The sequence below is a fragment of the Acanthochromis polyacanthus genome, chromosome 7 (genome assembly GCF_021347895.1).
Source record: "Acanthochromis polyacanthus isolate Apoly-LR-REF ecotype Palm Island chromosome 7, KAUST_Apoly_ChrSc, whole genome shotgun sequence".
Lineage (NCBI taxonomy): Eukaryota > Metazoa > Chordata > Actinopteri > Pomacentridae > Acanthochromis > Acanthochromis polyacanthus.
In genome coordinates, this window is record NC_067119.1 from 3,679,600 (window position 1) to 3,695,458 (window position 15,859).

At 38.3% G+C, this 15,859-nt stretch overlaps 1 protein-coding gene across 1 annotated transcript in view; it reads left to right on the top strand.

Moving 5' to 3' along the window:
* The window catches only part of mmp11a (matrix metallopeptidase 11a), a 46,939-nt gene extending 31,326 nt beyond the window's left edge, over positions 1-15,613 (top strand). Inside the window, exons 4-8 of the mRNA XM_022218557.2 lie at positions 1,006-1,139; positions 3,641-3,879; positions 6,706-6,910; positions 8,380-8,640; positions 10,122-15,613. Of these exons, the coding sequence (XP_022074249.1) occupies positions 1,006-1,139; positions 3,641-3,879; positions 6,706-6,910; positions 8,380-8,640; positions 10,122-10,240 (958 nt within the window). The 3' untranslated portion in view covers positions 10,241-15,613. The remainder of the gene's footprint in view (positions 1-1,005; positions 1,140-3,640; positions 3,880-6,705; positions 6,911-8,379; positions 8,641-10,121) is intronic.
* Positions 15,614-15,859: the final 246 nt, after the last annotated feature.

A 15,859-nucleotide genomic window follows, 5' to 3' on the forward strand; every position in this document is an offset into this window, starting at 1 on the left:
CTTGGAAAGTACTTTGTTTTATTTTGGTCGCTTCAGTTTCCCGTTTTTTTATCGTTCGTCACCGGCGTCACTTCTACGAAACTGTTGGATGAATTCTGAAAGAAAAAAAGATGACTACATGCAAATTTACACCGACTAACCAAACAAACCTCATTATCAAATAGGAAGGAAGAAAACTGGAAGGTGGAAAATGCTTTAGGGGAAAATAGAATCGCTATAACTCCAGCCAAGAAGGGAGATTTTTATCAATGAGGAATTTAAAAGCTACTTTGTTTACAATCATAAAGGAGTAAAGAAACATTCACATTTAATTTGTTGGAGTCAGAAAATTAGCACTTCTTTCCCTTAAAAATGACTCAAACCAATTAAAGGACTATCAGCAACAGTTGGCAACTCATTGAATAGCTTATAACGGATCAATTAATAGTCGCCGCTCTGTGTATTTGCATGTTAAGACCGTTTGATCCAGATAAAAGCAGCTACAGACCAGTAGAAACCAGTGAGAATTAAGTAAACTTTTAGTGTAAACTTTGTTAAATTATTTATACCATATACAAGAATAAATCATATCTGACTTGTTGTTTAAATATTTTTTCCAGCTCAATTTTATGTCTGAATTCTTGCTTGTGTTGTACGTCGCTTTGGACAAAAGCGTCTGCTAAATGAAATTTTAGTTGTAGTTGTTGTAGTTAATGCCAAACTCAACTTCTCCTGTCTCCTCTGACAGTGGAACTCTTTGTGTTTTGTCGTATTCGTACCGTATAATTATCAGGAGAATAACCGGCAGACTGATCAGCATCTTAAAGCATATCTACCTGCAGCTCTGACGGCATAAGGACGCTTAACGACGCGTTTTTAATTAATGTTTCTACGTATTTATCGTGCCAGTGTTGCCTGTAATTGTTGAATCGTCCCTAAAGCCGGCAGACTGTCGTTCAAGTTCTTGTTTTTCCACTCTTTAATCCGTCAAGAGTGCCTTTTTAAGCTTGTTTTCTGAACCTGCAGCTACTGGCACGGAGACAACCTGCCCTTCGACGGCCCGGGTGGGATCCTCGCTCACGCCTTCTTCCCCAAAACGCACCGACAAGGCGACGTTCACTTCGACTACGACGAGTCCTGGACCCTCGGAAACCACATGGGTGGGTGACGGGTTGAGATTGCTTCATTTTATGCTGCTTTGGGTAAAAGATAAAGACTCCAATGTAGCGTTTAAGAGACTGTGAACAGTAAAAATTTGAATTTAGGTGCCAGATAATGAAAAATCTAGTGTTTTTACTTCTAATAAACAGAATAAAACCAGTTTATTGAACTCATATTGCCTTGAAAATGCTTTAAATTAGTGTTAGAAAACACTGCGAAATAGAAAGAGGTCATCTGTGAAGAGTTTGAGGAGAATGGGAGTTTTGTATATGAGAGCCTCGTGGTTGAAATTAATTAGGATTTCGGTCTCGGGCTGCTCTGGTGGTAAAATGTCTGCAACATCTTTTAATCAAGTCAAAAACCCTAATTTAAAGTGTCTATAACTACATTATGACTCCAGTTTGAGACACCACAACATCATTCTGACTTGTTCAAACTTCATTCAGTTCAGTTTTTATTCATGCACAGCCAATTCACAACATATGCCATCCAAAGCACTTCACATAGGAACGAAGTTTAAACAGAGAAACACAACTAATCCTAACTTTCCTTTGGATTTCCTTTGAGCAACTGCTTGGCATGAAAAATGTAGTTTTTTTTCTCCTAATGAACAGAATAAAAACAATTTATTGAGCTGATTTTGCCTTAAAAATGCTTTTAATTTGTGTTTGAAAACGCCGCGAAACAGAAAGAGGTCATCTGCAAAGAGTTTGTGGCGAATGGGAGCTTTCTATATCAGAGCTTTATGGTGGAAATTTCGTAGATTTTCGGTCTCAGCCTGCTCTGAAATGTTTTGTTGCACAATCATATGTTTGAAAATGTCACCACACTTGCCGTATTTGTGATATAACTAAAAATATCCACAAAGTCTTTTCACGAAACGCAACAAATTCTACATTTTCTTTGATTCCCTTTGAGCAAGCACTTGGCATAAATATTTTTGTTTTTTTCACACCTAATAAATAAAATAACAGTTTATTGAACCTATTTTGCTTTAAAAATGCTTTTAATTAGTGTTACGGAATGCTGCGAAATATGGAGCGTTCATAAGCAAAGAGTTTATCGGGAATGAAAGTTTCGTATATGACAGACTTGTGGTTGAAATTTATAATAATTTGGGGGTAAAACATCTAGGCATAACCGCAGATATCTGAAAAGTAATTTTACTGAGTCACAACCTTAATTTATGGTATATACAACCACGTTTTAACTCCACTTTGAGATATTTACAGCAATCTATTCAATTCAGTTTCATTTTTTTAGCACCAATTCACAACACGTGTCATCTCTAAGAACCTCTCACAATAAGGTGGAGATATTATAAATTTTAAAGAAAGAAATCCAACAAGTTGCCATTGGATTTTCTTTGAAAAAGCACTTGGCAATAGTGGGAAGAAACCAAAAAAAAAACAAAACTCCATTTAACTGGGAAGGACTAACCTCTGTGACAGAACCAGGCTCAGGGAGGTCAGCCATCTGATGAGGGTGGGATCTACAATGGACAATGTAGATATGTTAAATTGAGGGATATAAAGATATCTTGAACTACAATTATGATCAGTCAAAGTTAAACTGTCGATGCCTGAAACTGATTTTACAATTAGAATTCAGCTGCAGATAACCACAGTTTAACCCTTTACGCTTCAGTGCGTCGTCGGTGTACCGCCGGCGGTACACCTACTAATTTGCATAGGAATTTCAAGAATGTCCGACGGCTGCAAACGCGATTATACAAACACTATACGCCGATGGAAAGCTTAGATTCTCATGAATCCGCCGGTATAAACCACTTTCAGATGTGATTACCACAGCGGGTGAGAAAAACACATTTGTCCGACAAAAACAAATATTCATCCATCCGTTCTCTATACACGGCTTCAACGCACACAGCGCGACTCACATTTCCGGGTTCATTATTACACACAGAAAAAAGATTCCACAAAAAACGGCCATAATCCAACCTTTTACATCCAGACAACACAAGCCAGTAAAATATTTTGTCCAAAACATGTCCTGAAGTCGGTATAAAATCCCCGAATCGGTCGTTTTCAAGGAAATGCACCTCCCGATTTGCGTCCAATATTCCCTGTATTTTTCGTAATTTTTTTTTATTTAAAAATAGAATATTAGCGATTTTTTGTACTGAAAACGGCTGGAATTGACTGCAGCTTAAAGGGTTAAAGAAACACCTGAGTAGTAAAAGTGACGACATTTTTGCCTTGAATTATAGATACCGACAGTGCATATGCAGTCTAGCTAATGAAAGGTCAACAGGCATGCCATTGAACACACCTGTGTGTGAGGGAAACAGGTAACAGATGAGTCAGCAGGCAGAGGTACTTTTTCATGACTCGCTTGTTGGCACCGGATCGACTCAGGTAGCAAAATCCACCCCCCACCTCCACCGTGTGCCACCTGAAGCAGGTCAAAACAAACGCTTACAACTGTTTTCAGGCTCCATCTTTACCAGGTGTTCCCGTCCTCCACCTCACCCCTGCAGGTACAGACCTTCTCCAGGTTGCCGCCCATGAGTTCGGGCATGTCCTGGGCCTGCAGCACTCCCGTGAGCGGGGAGCCATCATGTCCGCATATTATTCCTTTTCCTACCCGCTGAGGCTGAGCGAGGACGACAAGCGAGGCATCCAGTACCTGTACGGAGCTCGTCCGCGAGTCCTGCCCTCGCCGCCGCCACCAGCGCCGCCACCTTCAAACCCAGAGACCAACGAGATCATCACTAGTGTGAGTGGAGATGATGAAACATTTTTTTAAAAAAAACAATCCTAGGGTGGCTGTAAACGGTTAAATGAATGGTTAAGAATAACAAAAAATGGCTTACCAATCAGGAAACTGCGCCAAAGTTCACTGATGCCCATGAGAAAGTAGAGCAACATCCTTTGGTTGGTCCATCACCTGGGTCCAGATTGAAACATCTGTTAACACAAGGTTTTATATGGACATTCATGGTGACCAGTAGATAAAGAATTAGCAAGAGTTTCATCTGCAGCCACCATGAGTTTGACATTTAATTTTTTTTAGTGAAACATTTCAAAGCCTATTGGAAGGATTTCCATGAAATTTCTTGCAGCTTTGTAGGATGAATTTTACATTTAGCGCCATAATCAGGTCAACATTTTAATTTGTCCAATAATTTAATATTTACCAAACTAATACACATTCCATCCCAATTTTAAAGATCATTGTAAAACTCCGGTATCATCAAGTTTGTCAAAAAATTGTTTAAATATAACAGTAAAAACACATAATTAGAAAGATGACACATCCCAAAGCTGAATAAGTGATGCTATCATACATTTATGTCTACATAACTAATCCAGAAAATCAACATCGAGTACATGTTAGCATGCTAAACTAGGGTTTTCATGATACCACAAATTTGGTAGAAACCAAATTTGATCAACAAAATTTTTCATTGACAATTAACTCTTTTATAAAAAAAAATCAAAAACTTGACTCCATACACAATGTGCTGAACAAACACGCAAGTCGAACGATAATGTTAGCTAGTCATGATATGAGCAGCTTACACTATGAGCTATCATCAAGGGCGTCAGTTTGTTTTTAAAAGTGGGGGGGACGGAGACCGCAGCACTTTGAGAAAATGTCGAAGAACGGCGGCAAACTGCCACAAGCTGGGCTCGATCTCACAACCATCGCACCAAAGGCGAAGGCGCAACCTGCTGCGCTATCGGTACATGTAGGTGAAGGGGTCTGTGGGCCGCTATAGTACTAATTCTCCCAGGCCGAAATTTTGCCCCTGCACACCTCTGGTCGGAGCTTCCACTCGGCACGGGCGCAAATTTAGCATCTGCGCGTTTTTTTTGACCTCACGAAGGTGTGCTGCATGTCTGTGCAACTCTCGGCGTGCGGAGTGCAAGTGTGGATGGTGCGTTCAGGAGTGTCGGAATTTTCTATACTACTGAAAATAACTGGGTTTACAATGGCTTACATGTGAAGAATTTGAATGTGTTGGAGACAAAATGACCCCTGACAAAAAGTGGGGGGGACACGTCCCCACCGTCCCCCCCTAAACATTAACTAGTGATAGCTCATAACAAGGCTAACAATAGCTAGAAATAGCTAGTGGAGCCTTGTTAGGTGATGTCACTAGATAAAGTAGCTAGCTAGTGACATTTAAAAGCAAGGCTAACATTAGCCTTGTGTCTAGCATTGCTATCACAGATGCAGTTGTTGCAAGTCACAAGGATGTGAGAATTTGAACATTTCAGTGTTGTCAATATAAAATTAAAGCAGAAGCTTTTCAGTGTTCAATAATTCTATGTGCATTTCACATTCTCAAAATCTTAGCATTAACTGATAAGTATCGGTATTGTTACCAGGCCCATGTTAGCATGCTAACGTTAGCATGTAGCTTAAAGCCCTGCTGTATGTCAGTACAGCCTCACAGAACTGCTAGCGAAACTTTCTCTTGTTCTTATTGCAAGCAAATTGAATAAAAACAAGAAATCAGCAATATGTTAGTCCAACTTTCAGTACTTTGACTTACCTGTCCCTTCATTTCCACTGGTTCCTACTAAACATATACATCTTTAAAAACTTCTCTCAATAATGCTGCTAACACCTCCTAGCTAACTTTCATTTTAAGCTAACTTCTGAAGTTTAGAAAGTCAAAAAAATACTTTTGGTCCAACCAGAGCATTTGTTATGACAAAAGTAGGACCTGGTGGATCTTAAAGTAAATTTGTTAGCGAGCTAACCTCATTGTCTTCTGAATGTGTTCAACTGAAAACTAGCTCTGAATATTTAGATAGTGGTGCCACAAAAGTGACTTTAAACTAACTTTAAAAACTACATTTTAGAAAATTAAGCTGCCACTACTAAAGAAATAGTCCTGCAGTCGGATTTTAAAGCTCCATCCTCACTGGACAAGGGCTCCATCTCCTCAAAAATCACAATTTAACCCCTTTGCATGAGGCAATGAGTCACAATAAACTATACTGTCTGTTTTAAAGGTAACAGGGAACATGTGTGGCTCATTTATTTGGACAACAATGGAGCTCTATGGCACAAACTAAATAAAACACCCCCTTTTTAATAGGATCCATCCAGTTTTATGGGATTTGTTGTCAAGAAGTAAAATATAGAACACCATCACCCATATCCTTTAGCTGGTTTCTGTGGTTAGAAGACATTAAAATAGTTAAATATATTTCAGTGCTGCATGACTATGTGACAGTGACAATCTTTGAAGCTGTGCCACATCATACAAGAATGTATTTTTGAACTGTAGATGATAAATGAGGCTGAAAGACAACAGTGGTCTTTCATTCTCAGGCGAGCACTGAGGGAAAAGTTTCCACTACAGATTAGTTTCTTGTGTAAAACTTGTAACCGAGAGGTTTTTCACATTCTTGTGATGGTTTGTGGTAATAAAAGCAGTGTTCAAGTGGAGCCTTAAGAAGCACTAAAGCCGCCTTTATCCTTTTAGACAATAAAACGGCTCCTTAACACTTCATCCCGCTGCAGTAAATATTCCCCCTTCACGTTTGCATGTGGAAATGCACATGTGATCTGTCTTATTTCCAGCCCGACGCCTGCCAGACGGACTTTGATGCCGTGTCTATGATCCGAGGGGAGCTGTTCTTCTTCAAGGCGGGCTACGTTTGGAGGATCAGGGACGGGCATCTGGAGAGCGGCTACCCGGCGCTGGCGTCCCGTCACTGGAGGGGGATTCCCGACAACATCGACGCCGCCTTTGAAGACAAGTCAGGGAATATTTGGTTCTTTCAAGGTGGGCAGCAAAGACGTTTGAGCGGCTGTTTTGTGGTTTTCTTCAGAGTGCACAGGATCGGAGGGGGAGATAATTGTACAGAAGTAAAGTACCCTTGTAGGAAAGTTTAAATAGGTGTAAAAATGTTAATTAACATAGATGTGCTGCAATTAAGGCTTTCATGTGAATATTTTTGATTCAGACAGGGATAAGGTAATGCTGGCAAACACTGTAAAAGCACCTCGGGCTGCCAAAAACGGTCTTTAATGTCAACTTACTGTACATTCTTGAGGCATACCTCACATTGCACCAGAAAAACTGCTTTATGTGACTTTCTAGGCAGGTTTAAGCAACCTTAGCTGTTGTTTACTTTGGAAGAGAAGTTCAACATCTTGCTCAAAGACTCAAAACTTTGTCCTGTTCTTATTGCCAGCAAATTAAGTAAAAGCAACAAAATAATCAATATGTTAGTCCAACTTTCAGTACTTTAAGGCCACCCTCATGACTATTGGATCCTACTGAAGATGTAAATCTTTGAAAACATCTCTCAAAAATGTCACTATCATTCCTCAGCTAACTGTCATCACAAAAAACAGGATGTGGTGTATCTTAAAGTAATGATGTTTGATATTGTATTAAAATGTTCAGAAATTTCCAAGGTGCTATAGTTTGCTAACATCCCCAAGCTAACTTTTCCTCCAAGCAAACTCGAGATGTTTTGAATTAAAAAGTATTTCAGGTTTTAGCACATCCAGAGTGGTTGTTATAAATCATATTAAAATAAGTATGTGTATCTTAAATAATTTTACTAGCTAGCTAATCTCAGTACCATGGTAACTTCCTAATGTAAATGATAGCAGCTAATGTTAGCATGTCAACATAAACACCAGTGTTTCAGCTTGATTAGCCAGCTGTTTAATATCTAACATTTTTTTGTTGTTTAAATCAACTAATAATTTGCAAGTGATACAACAATAATTTCATTTTTTCGTGTAGAAGATGTGGTGGTTGCTCGAAACAGGTCGTGTTTGTCACAATGCATCAGTTTAAAACTTTGTATTTGCGTAAATTGACTTACAATCCATGAGTGAGCACATTAGTTGATGTTTAAAGTTGCCAGTTTTTTTCTGAAAATATTTAACATAATTTAAGTCGATCAACAGCTGCTTCATTCAAATCTAGCTACTGGCTATAATAGCACTGCAAACACATTAAGTACCCAGAAGTTGATTCTGTTGGGGTTGAGTCCAAATAATTTCTGAAAAAGGAAAGTAAATACCCCCATAAAGTGACACAACAAGCTTTTTCGTCTACCTTGTTTCTAATTTAGAGATGTTAAGGTAATACTATCTATCTACCAGCTGTAGAGAATGCTCCAGTTAACATGATGTAAAATGAAACCAGTGTGTAAAGCATCACCAGCTGTACTTACTGAGGTACAGAAAACCCAACAGGAACATGAGTTTTCAAGCTGAATGCCATCTCTGCAGGTGCGAACTACTGGGTGTTCGACGCTGAGATGCAGATCAGAGGTCCGGAGTCCATCAGGAAATTGGGTCTGTCTGTGTCGGGGATCCAGGCAGCGCTGCGCTGGGGCCACGACTCCAACTACTACACCTACTTCTTCAAGTCAGGCAGCTACTGGAGGTTCAGCCCCTATCAGAACCAGGTCGAGTCGGTCTACCCTCGCAGTATGCAGGACTGGAGCGGCATCCCCAACGACGTGGACGCTGCCTTCAGGGACAGCTACGGTACGGTCTGAAAACAGAGAGTTTTATGTTAGTCACAAGGATATTTCAATGAACATGAAGAACAGGGAAACTTATATTGTTTTTGACTACATACACTCATTGCCTATAAAAGGTATCCAACCTTCTATTACCTTTTAACTTTAATCTTGATCAAAACAATTTGTTTTTTTGGTACAAGATGTTTACAAGAAAAAACTTTACTCATGTCAATGTGGAAATTGGTTTCCACAAATTATTGTCAATTAATTAAGAATATAAACTGTAAAATAAGTGACTCCACAGGTATTAACCACCTTCAAGTCAATATTTGGTAGATGCACCTTCGGCTTCAGCTCCATCATTGATCCTGTTGGTCTCAATCAGTCTGAACATCTCAACACTGCAGTTTCACCTCATTCTTCTTTATAAAACTGTTCAAACTTTGTCAGGTTCCACAGGGATCCTGAGTGAACAGAAACTTTTCCAGTCCGGACACTAATTCTCAGTTGGATTGAGGTCTGGACTCTGACTCAGCCTCCAGAACTTCCGTCTTGTTGTCTTTAAACCATTTCTGAGGGTCTCTGACTGTTTGCTTCGACTCATCGTCTGGATGGAGAACTGATCTTCTCCAAGTCTCAGTTCTCTTCAGACTGCATCTGGTTGTCCTCCAGGATTTGTCTAGACTTTGCTGCATTCATTTACCCTCTACCTTTACAAGCCTTCCAGGACCTGCTGCTGAGAAGCATCGCCACATGATGATGCTGCCACCACCATGCCTCATAAGGTCTCCTCAGACCAAAGAACCTTCTTCCAGGTGTCTTCAGAGTCTCCACATGTCTTCTGGTGAACTCTAGCCCAGATTTAATTTGAGCTTTTTCCAACAGAGTCCTTTTCTTTGTCTCCATAAAGCTTTGACTGGTGAAAAACATACAACAGTTGTTGGATGAACAGTCTCTAACATCTCAGCTGCTGAAGCTGGAACTCCTTCAGAGGAGTCATAGGTGTCTTTGTGGCCTCCCTTACTAGTCTCTTTCTTCTTGGTCTCGGGTCTTGAGGACATCCTACTCTCGTCAGATTTATTCATGTTCCATCTTCCTTCCATTTCTTAATGATGGATTTAACTGGACTCCCGGAGATCTTCAGAGACTTGAACCTTTTCATGGAGTTGCTTGGAGTGTTCCTTTGTCTTCATGGTGTAGTTCTATCCAGTAGTACTGATTTACCAGTGACGGAATCTTCTAGATACAGGTGTCTTTTTAAAATTCGTTTCCCCTTTGAGAATAAAATCATACCTTCTTTGCAAATTCTTGTCATAAAAACTTGTGGAGACCATGACTCAGTGCTGGAAAGCAACCAAATGGGAAAACTTGAATACTTTTTATAGGCACTGTACATTACTGATTATATCAGGACACAAACACAAGAATGAATGAATTTATTCAATCAACAACACTGATTAATATCCCTAAAAAAGTAAATCCTTTGTGTCCTCTGTGTTTCAGGCTACGCTCACTTTATCCGAGGACGACAGTACTGGAAGTTCGACCCCGTTGGCATGAACTCTTTGGAGGGCTACCCTCGCTTCATCGGCATGGATTTCTTCGGCTGTAGAAGCGTTTGAGTCTTCACCTGTCGGATAATCAGATTTTTTTTTCTTTGACAATGAAGAGGAGTTTTTGGAACAAAAGACGTTTTAATCATTTTCGGATTCAAGAGGATGAGACTTTTAAATCTGTTTATGCTTCACTCCATTTATTGATACTCAGATCAATTACACCTTCTCAGGAAAAACCAAGTTATGGTCCCTCAGACTTGGCACCTCCTGTGCAGCTACGCTCATATTTATTTTGCACATTTTTGTCACCGTAAGGCTGAGATCTGGGCCCTGTGTTAATGCTGTGTTGATGCTGATGTGAACAGCGTCTCTCTCCTTTCTTTGAGCCTGAAAGAGAGATTTTGGTTCACAGGCAGAACCGATGTAGACTGTCTTACTCTCTGTAGTCAGTGTTTTCCATTTCAGCTGGTTTGTGTTTTCATCATGGATGGACTCGCTGGTCCGAGAGTGTTTGAAGAGTGACATCAAGGTAAATCCATAATGGCCAGGTGTGTACGTTCACTTCTAAACAAAGAAATGACTAAACAGTTAACAAGTTCAGCTTCTTTGAGGATGCAACTGCACATGAAGCTGACTTTCCTGCCAACATGATTCACACTTTCCACAAGTCAGACACAGATTGACCAATCTGCGTTTGAAGAATTTGGGTTTTGTAGCCCTGAATCAAATCTCTTAGGCACTCTCCTGCTGTCTTGTGTCAACAACAGTCAAATTTCTGCCCCAATTTTTACAGAATTTCCAAAATGCGAAGATCATTAGGAATATGATCTTTAGGATTTGATATAAGTAGATGCACCAGTTCTCCAGATGGTTGCCATTTAACTGTTGCATAAGAAGAGTGAACACTGCATAACCATTTGCATTTACCTCTATTTCATGTATTAGTTATTGGAGGAAGTTTCCAATCACCTGCTTCATATTTTTGATGATGTATTTACTTGTTTCCATTGCACTTTACCGATACACCAACTTCTCCACCTCAGCTAGGCGCTAAAAGACTTTGTAATACTTGGACATTCTGGTGCTTCCACTCTGTTTTTGGTTTTTCATGGCACAGATTTAAAATATGCAACAATGGAACAAAGACCTGAAGAGTCCAAAAGCCCTTTCATTGCCAAATGAAAAGCCAACACAGCTACTACAGTTTTTTCTTACCAATCTTGCAATGAACAGGTGACTTTCCACTTCAGGAACTCAACACAGACATAAAGTAGTATCTAAGAATGGCTCTCGAATGGACCCTTTTGTTTTTGTTTAGGTGTAGGATCCAACAAATCCAACTATGACTTTAACTCTGAAGTGTGCAAAAACAGCCTCTAATTGTAGTTACCCGACGTAATTCCAGTTCTATGTAGGAAATAGAACATTGGAGGTTTGTTATGTTGGTCTAGATGGGGATTCTACATCGTTAATGGTAATAATAGATGATAAAAAGACTGGAGAAGGACATCAAGGACAGAAAAATGCTGCTTGTTGTTCTCTCCGAGTTAAACCAATCATCATTTCATAAGTTTTTTAGGGTCATCTAGAAGTACCTACCTTGGAGTTTGAGCTTTTTTTCCCCTCTTGAAATACACCCAGATAACGGTTCTATTCTTGGAGTCAGAACAGGAACAAAGGTTTAGCCCATCTTAAAGTTGACAGAAGGTTCCTGCAATACAAAACCACCTCTTGAAACTCACCACAACCAAAGGTAGCAACAGACATGCTAATTAGCTTTGCTGTATCGCTTTCACACATTTCATGTCCAAAAGAGTCTGTAAAAACTTGATGTTTGACAGAGATTTGTTACAGTTGAGGTAGAAAAGCCTAAACCTAACTCAGGTGTGTTTTACCGAATATAAAGTCCTTCTCATGAACTGTACAGGAAAGATGGATGTAGCCATCTTAGTATCACCCATTGGTTTGATGAGTTTTGGTTATTTGGTCGGTACTGTCTTGATTTCACCTCGTCTAAAACATACAGTCTTTTTCATCCATTTCCATCTAAATGGAACCATAATTTATTAAATGAACCCCCAGCTGTATTGAAGGACCCTTGAAGTTAGCGATTGAGACCATAAACCCATTAGAAAAATGTTTACGGAGATGAAAGACCAAATGAGTTCATCCATCTCAGATCAGAGTCCTTCAGCTCAACCATCTCCAATCTGTTTTATTGTAAACTGTGGATCTTTAAAATGGTATCTGTGGAGTTTTAGATCAGCATATCAAATACTTCACAAGATCATTTGCAAAAAAATGCCTGTTGACCCACTTTCAGTAGGTTTTCCTCACATTTAAGTTTGATTCTGTTTGAATGCCACCATCTCAGGAACTATTAAAGATAAAAAACTGAATTTTTCACTGTTATTTCTCATCATGACTGATTTCTCTGGTGTATTTTGAGAACCATTCTGAAACTGCACATTTCTGCTCTACTTGGATTAAACAGCCTGTTCAATCGGTTATGAAAGTTCAACAAAAATAACTTTATTTCAATTTTAGTGACAAAATATTTCAAATTTAAACTATATTATTGTGACATTTAGCTACATGTGGTTCAGAAAATATCCCTAGTTGGCTTTTGTTAAATCAGCTTCTTCATTAATGTCCTTAAAGATGAGACTTTTTCATGACCACTTGAATTTTTTTCATATTTCAACTCACCAATAATTATAGATTATTTGATCTACTTGTCCAATATTAATATCTGTAATATTACAGATTCTAAATCAATGTCATGAGAAATAACAGTGAAAAAAATCAGGTTTCTATCTTAAATAGTTCCTGAGATATTGTTGTTCAAACTGCAAAAAAATACTGAAAGTAGCAAATTTTATAATGCTTTTATTTTGAAAAGTATAAAATATCTTAATCTAAAACTTTACAAATATCTTTATAAATATTTGTATTTTTTGCTACAAAAATCTAAGGCAAATCAGACATAGCTGAGTAGATATTGTCCTAAATATTTGTTTGTCTCTTAGACTTCTGCACAATCTGGCTTTGTTTTTGATGCAACATCCATCTTTTCCACACAGTTTATGGTCCATCCTCCAAGGTTAATCATGATGATTTTCTGCCATTAATGGTCATTTTAGTGTGTTTCAAGCATTTCATTTAAACAGTTAAACACTTAAATTCCCTTTATGCACCAATTTGTGCCTTTTCTGCTGCAATTAACGGTGGAAATGTGTCAAAGAAAACACAAAAATTCAGTCAAAATGGGTAAATTTTCACAGTAAAACCTGTTCGACGTTTTTAATGGGGGGAGAAAAGCACAAATGCTCTAAATATTGAGAGCATCCTCCCTGAAATCTATGCTGATGGTTTCCAGTGTCGTTGGACGGATATAAAACATAAAAAGCTTCAGTTTTCTGTCTCAGCTGCTGATAACTTGACTGATCTGTCTTTAACTTTGACGTCTAAAGAATAACTGAGGCGGTAAAAGGTGCTTCCTGGTGTCACTCTTCTAACACGGCGCCGTGAAGCTCCTCGGTTGTTGATTTCCACTCACCAGTTTGCAAGAGAAGCTGCAGGGCGCCCCCGAGAGCGCCTCGCCGGTCACCTCTGATGAAGTTGATGCTCATCTGAACCATGGTGCTCCGTTCTACTGACCGCTGAGGCGTTCAGGGACGCCGGCTGCTGTGGGAATCGGCGCTTCTAAAACCCGGTCGGTCGCAAAAACGGCCTTCAGTTGTCACCAAATTCTGCTTTCCAGGACAAATATAGTCAGTAATGATGTAGATGAAGTAGCTGGAGGCAGCGGTGGAACATATTTTAATTTTTCTACAACTTTCAGAGACAGATATTTCCATAATTTATCTCTTCTACGTTCATTTTCATTGCTGTATTTCACTTTAATAAGCACAGAAGAAGCTTAAAAATGCAGCAGATCAAAGATAAATCCTAAATCTTAGCATCCATAAACCAGGAGATGACACAGCATGTCAGGTTTAACACATAAACACTGTTTTCATTTGAAGATTTAGTGCTCGTTTTGTTGTGGAGCTTTTTAAATATCATCCTCAGTTAATTTTTCCAGATGTGAACAGCATCTTTTATTGTGTGTGTGTGTGTGTTTCTTGCAGAAATTTCTCAACTTATTCAATTTAAATGTTTTTTCAAGGCTCCAAAAGGTCAAATTAAACAATATTTTACTGACAACTTAATTATTATTAAAGTATAATTCAATTAAATTCCACAACCATTATGGAACTGTTTAAAAATCATCCTCAGTTAATGTTTTTTTTTTTTTTTAATTTATAACTATTCTAGCCCCAAGAAGATAAAATTGAACAATATTTGACATAAAATTTAATTATTATTAAATTTTAAAAATACTTCAAGGCTCTTAAAGGTTCAATTAAACATTATCTTAGATCAAATTTAAATATTATTAAATTGTAAATAAATTAAATTCTAAGATCATTGTGTAACTATTTAAATATGATCTTCAATTAATGTTTTTTTGCTTTGTTAAATAACTATTCCAGACCCAAAAAGGTAAAATTCTAAAATATTTTGCATAAAATTTATTCATTATTAAATTATAAATGAATTAAATTTTCACATAATTGCGGAGATATTTAAATGTCATCCACAGTTCCTTTTTTTCCAGATGTTAAAAGCTTTTTCCCCCACAGTTAATGTTTATTTTTTCCTTTGTTAAGTAAATATTCCAGTTCCAGAAACAGAACTACACGATGTTTTCCCAGAAGAATGCATGAAATTAGTATAAATTTGTGCATTACCAGTTGTTTTTATCTTAGTTTGACTCATTTAAATCATGCTTGCCGTCACTTTTTGACATTTTAGAAGAAATTTAATTGGAGTTTTTAAAACTTCAGCAGCTTTAAGTCAAACAGAGTCTCCAGTAAAACGCTGCTCATGCATTCATACTTCAGTACTAATTTAAAAACATCCTGAGAGTCGTTCATTTTGACCCGTAAAGCACAGTTTACTGACATTTCTGTACTGTAACTTGACCTTCACTCATGATATCTTTACATTACTTATGGCACGTTGTCCACCGCTGCAGCTGCTGCATTAAAGGACCGTTCTAAATTCATGCCGCGTCCTCGTTGGGGCCGCCTCCCCCGGGTTGAGAACCTCCGCTCCTCCTCCAGTCGTCTCCTGAACTGTGAAGGCTCGGTCCAGACTGTGGTGAGACGTTTCAGTGCAGGACGCTGACCAGTCGCTCCGGTTTTCATCTGCGGAACATTTCAAACTGCTTTAAGTCGTATTTATACACGAACCACTCGGCAGAAGCACGTCTCTGTACATAAACGTCTCTGACCATTATTTTTTAATCACCTGTAGCCTCGTGTCTTTGTACTGTGTATTGTTTCTGTTTTTCTAAGTCACGTATAATAAATTCATAATCTTTTTACCAAACTCTGCTGTCTTTGGAGAGATTAAGGCAACAAAAACACAGAAACTGAAGCTTTAAAGACAGACTTTTATGTATATTCTACTGATATTTAATTAAATGAACATAGCTGCACATAGTACTATAAATGTTATTTTAACTTAAATATGTTTTTAATTATTTTCTTGTCATTACTAATAAATATCAACAGTTTTGAAGGAAAAAAAAATCTAATTTATTGCATTTCAGACGGTGCCAAATTTCAAATATAT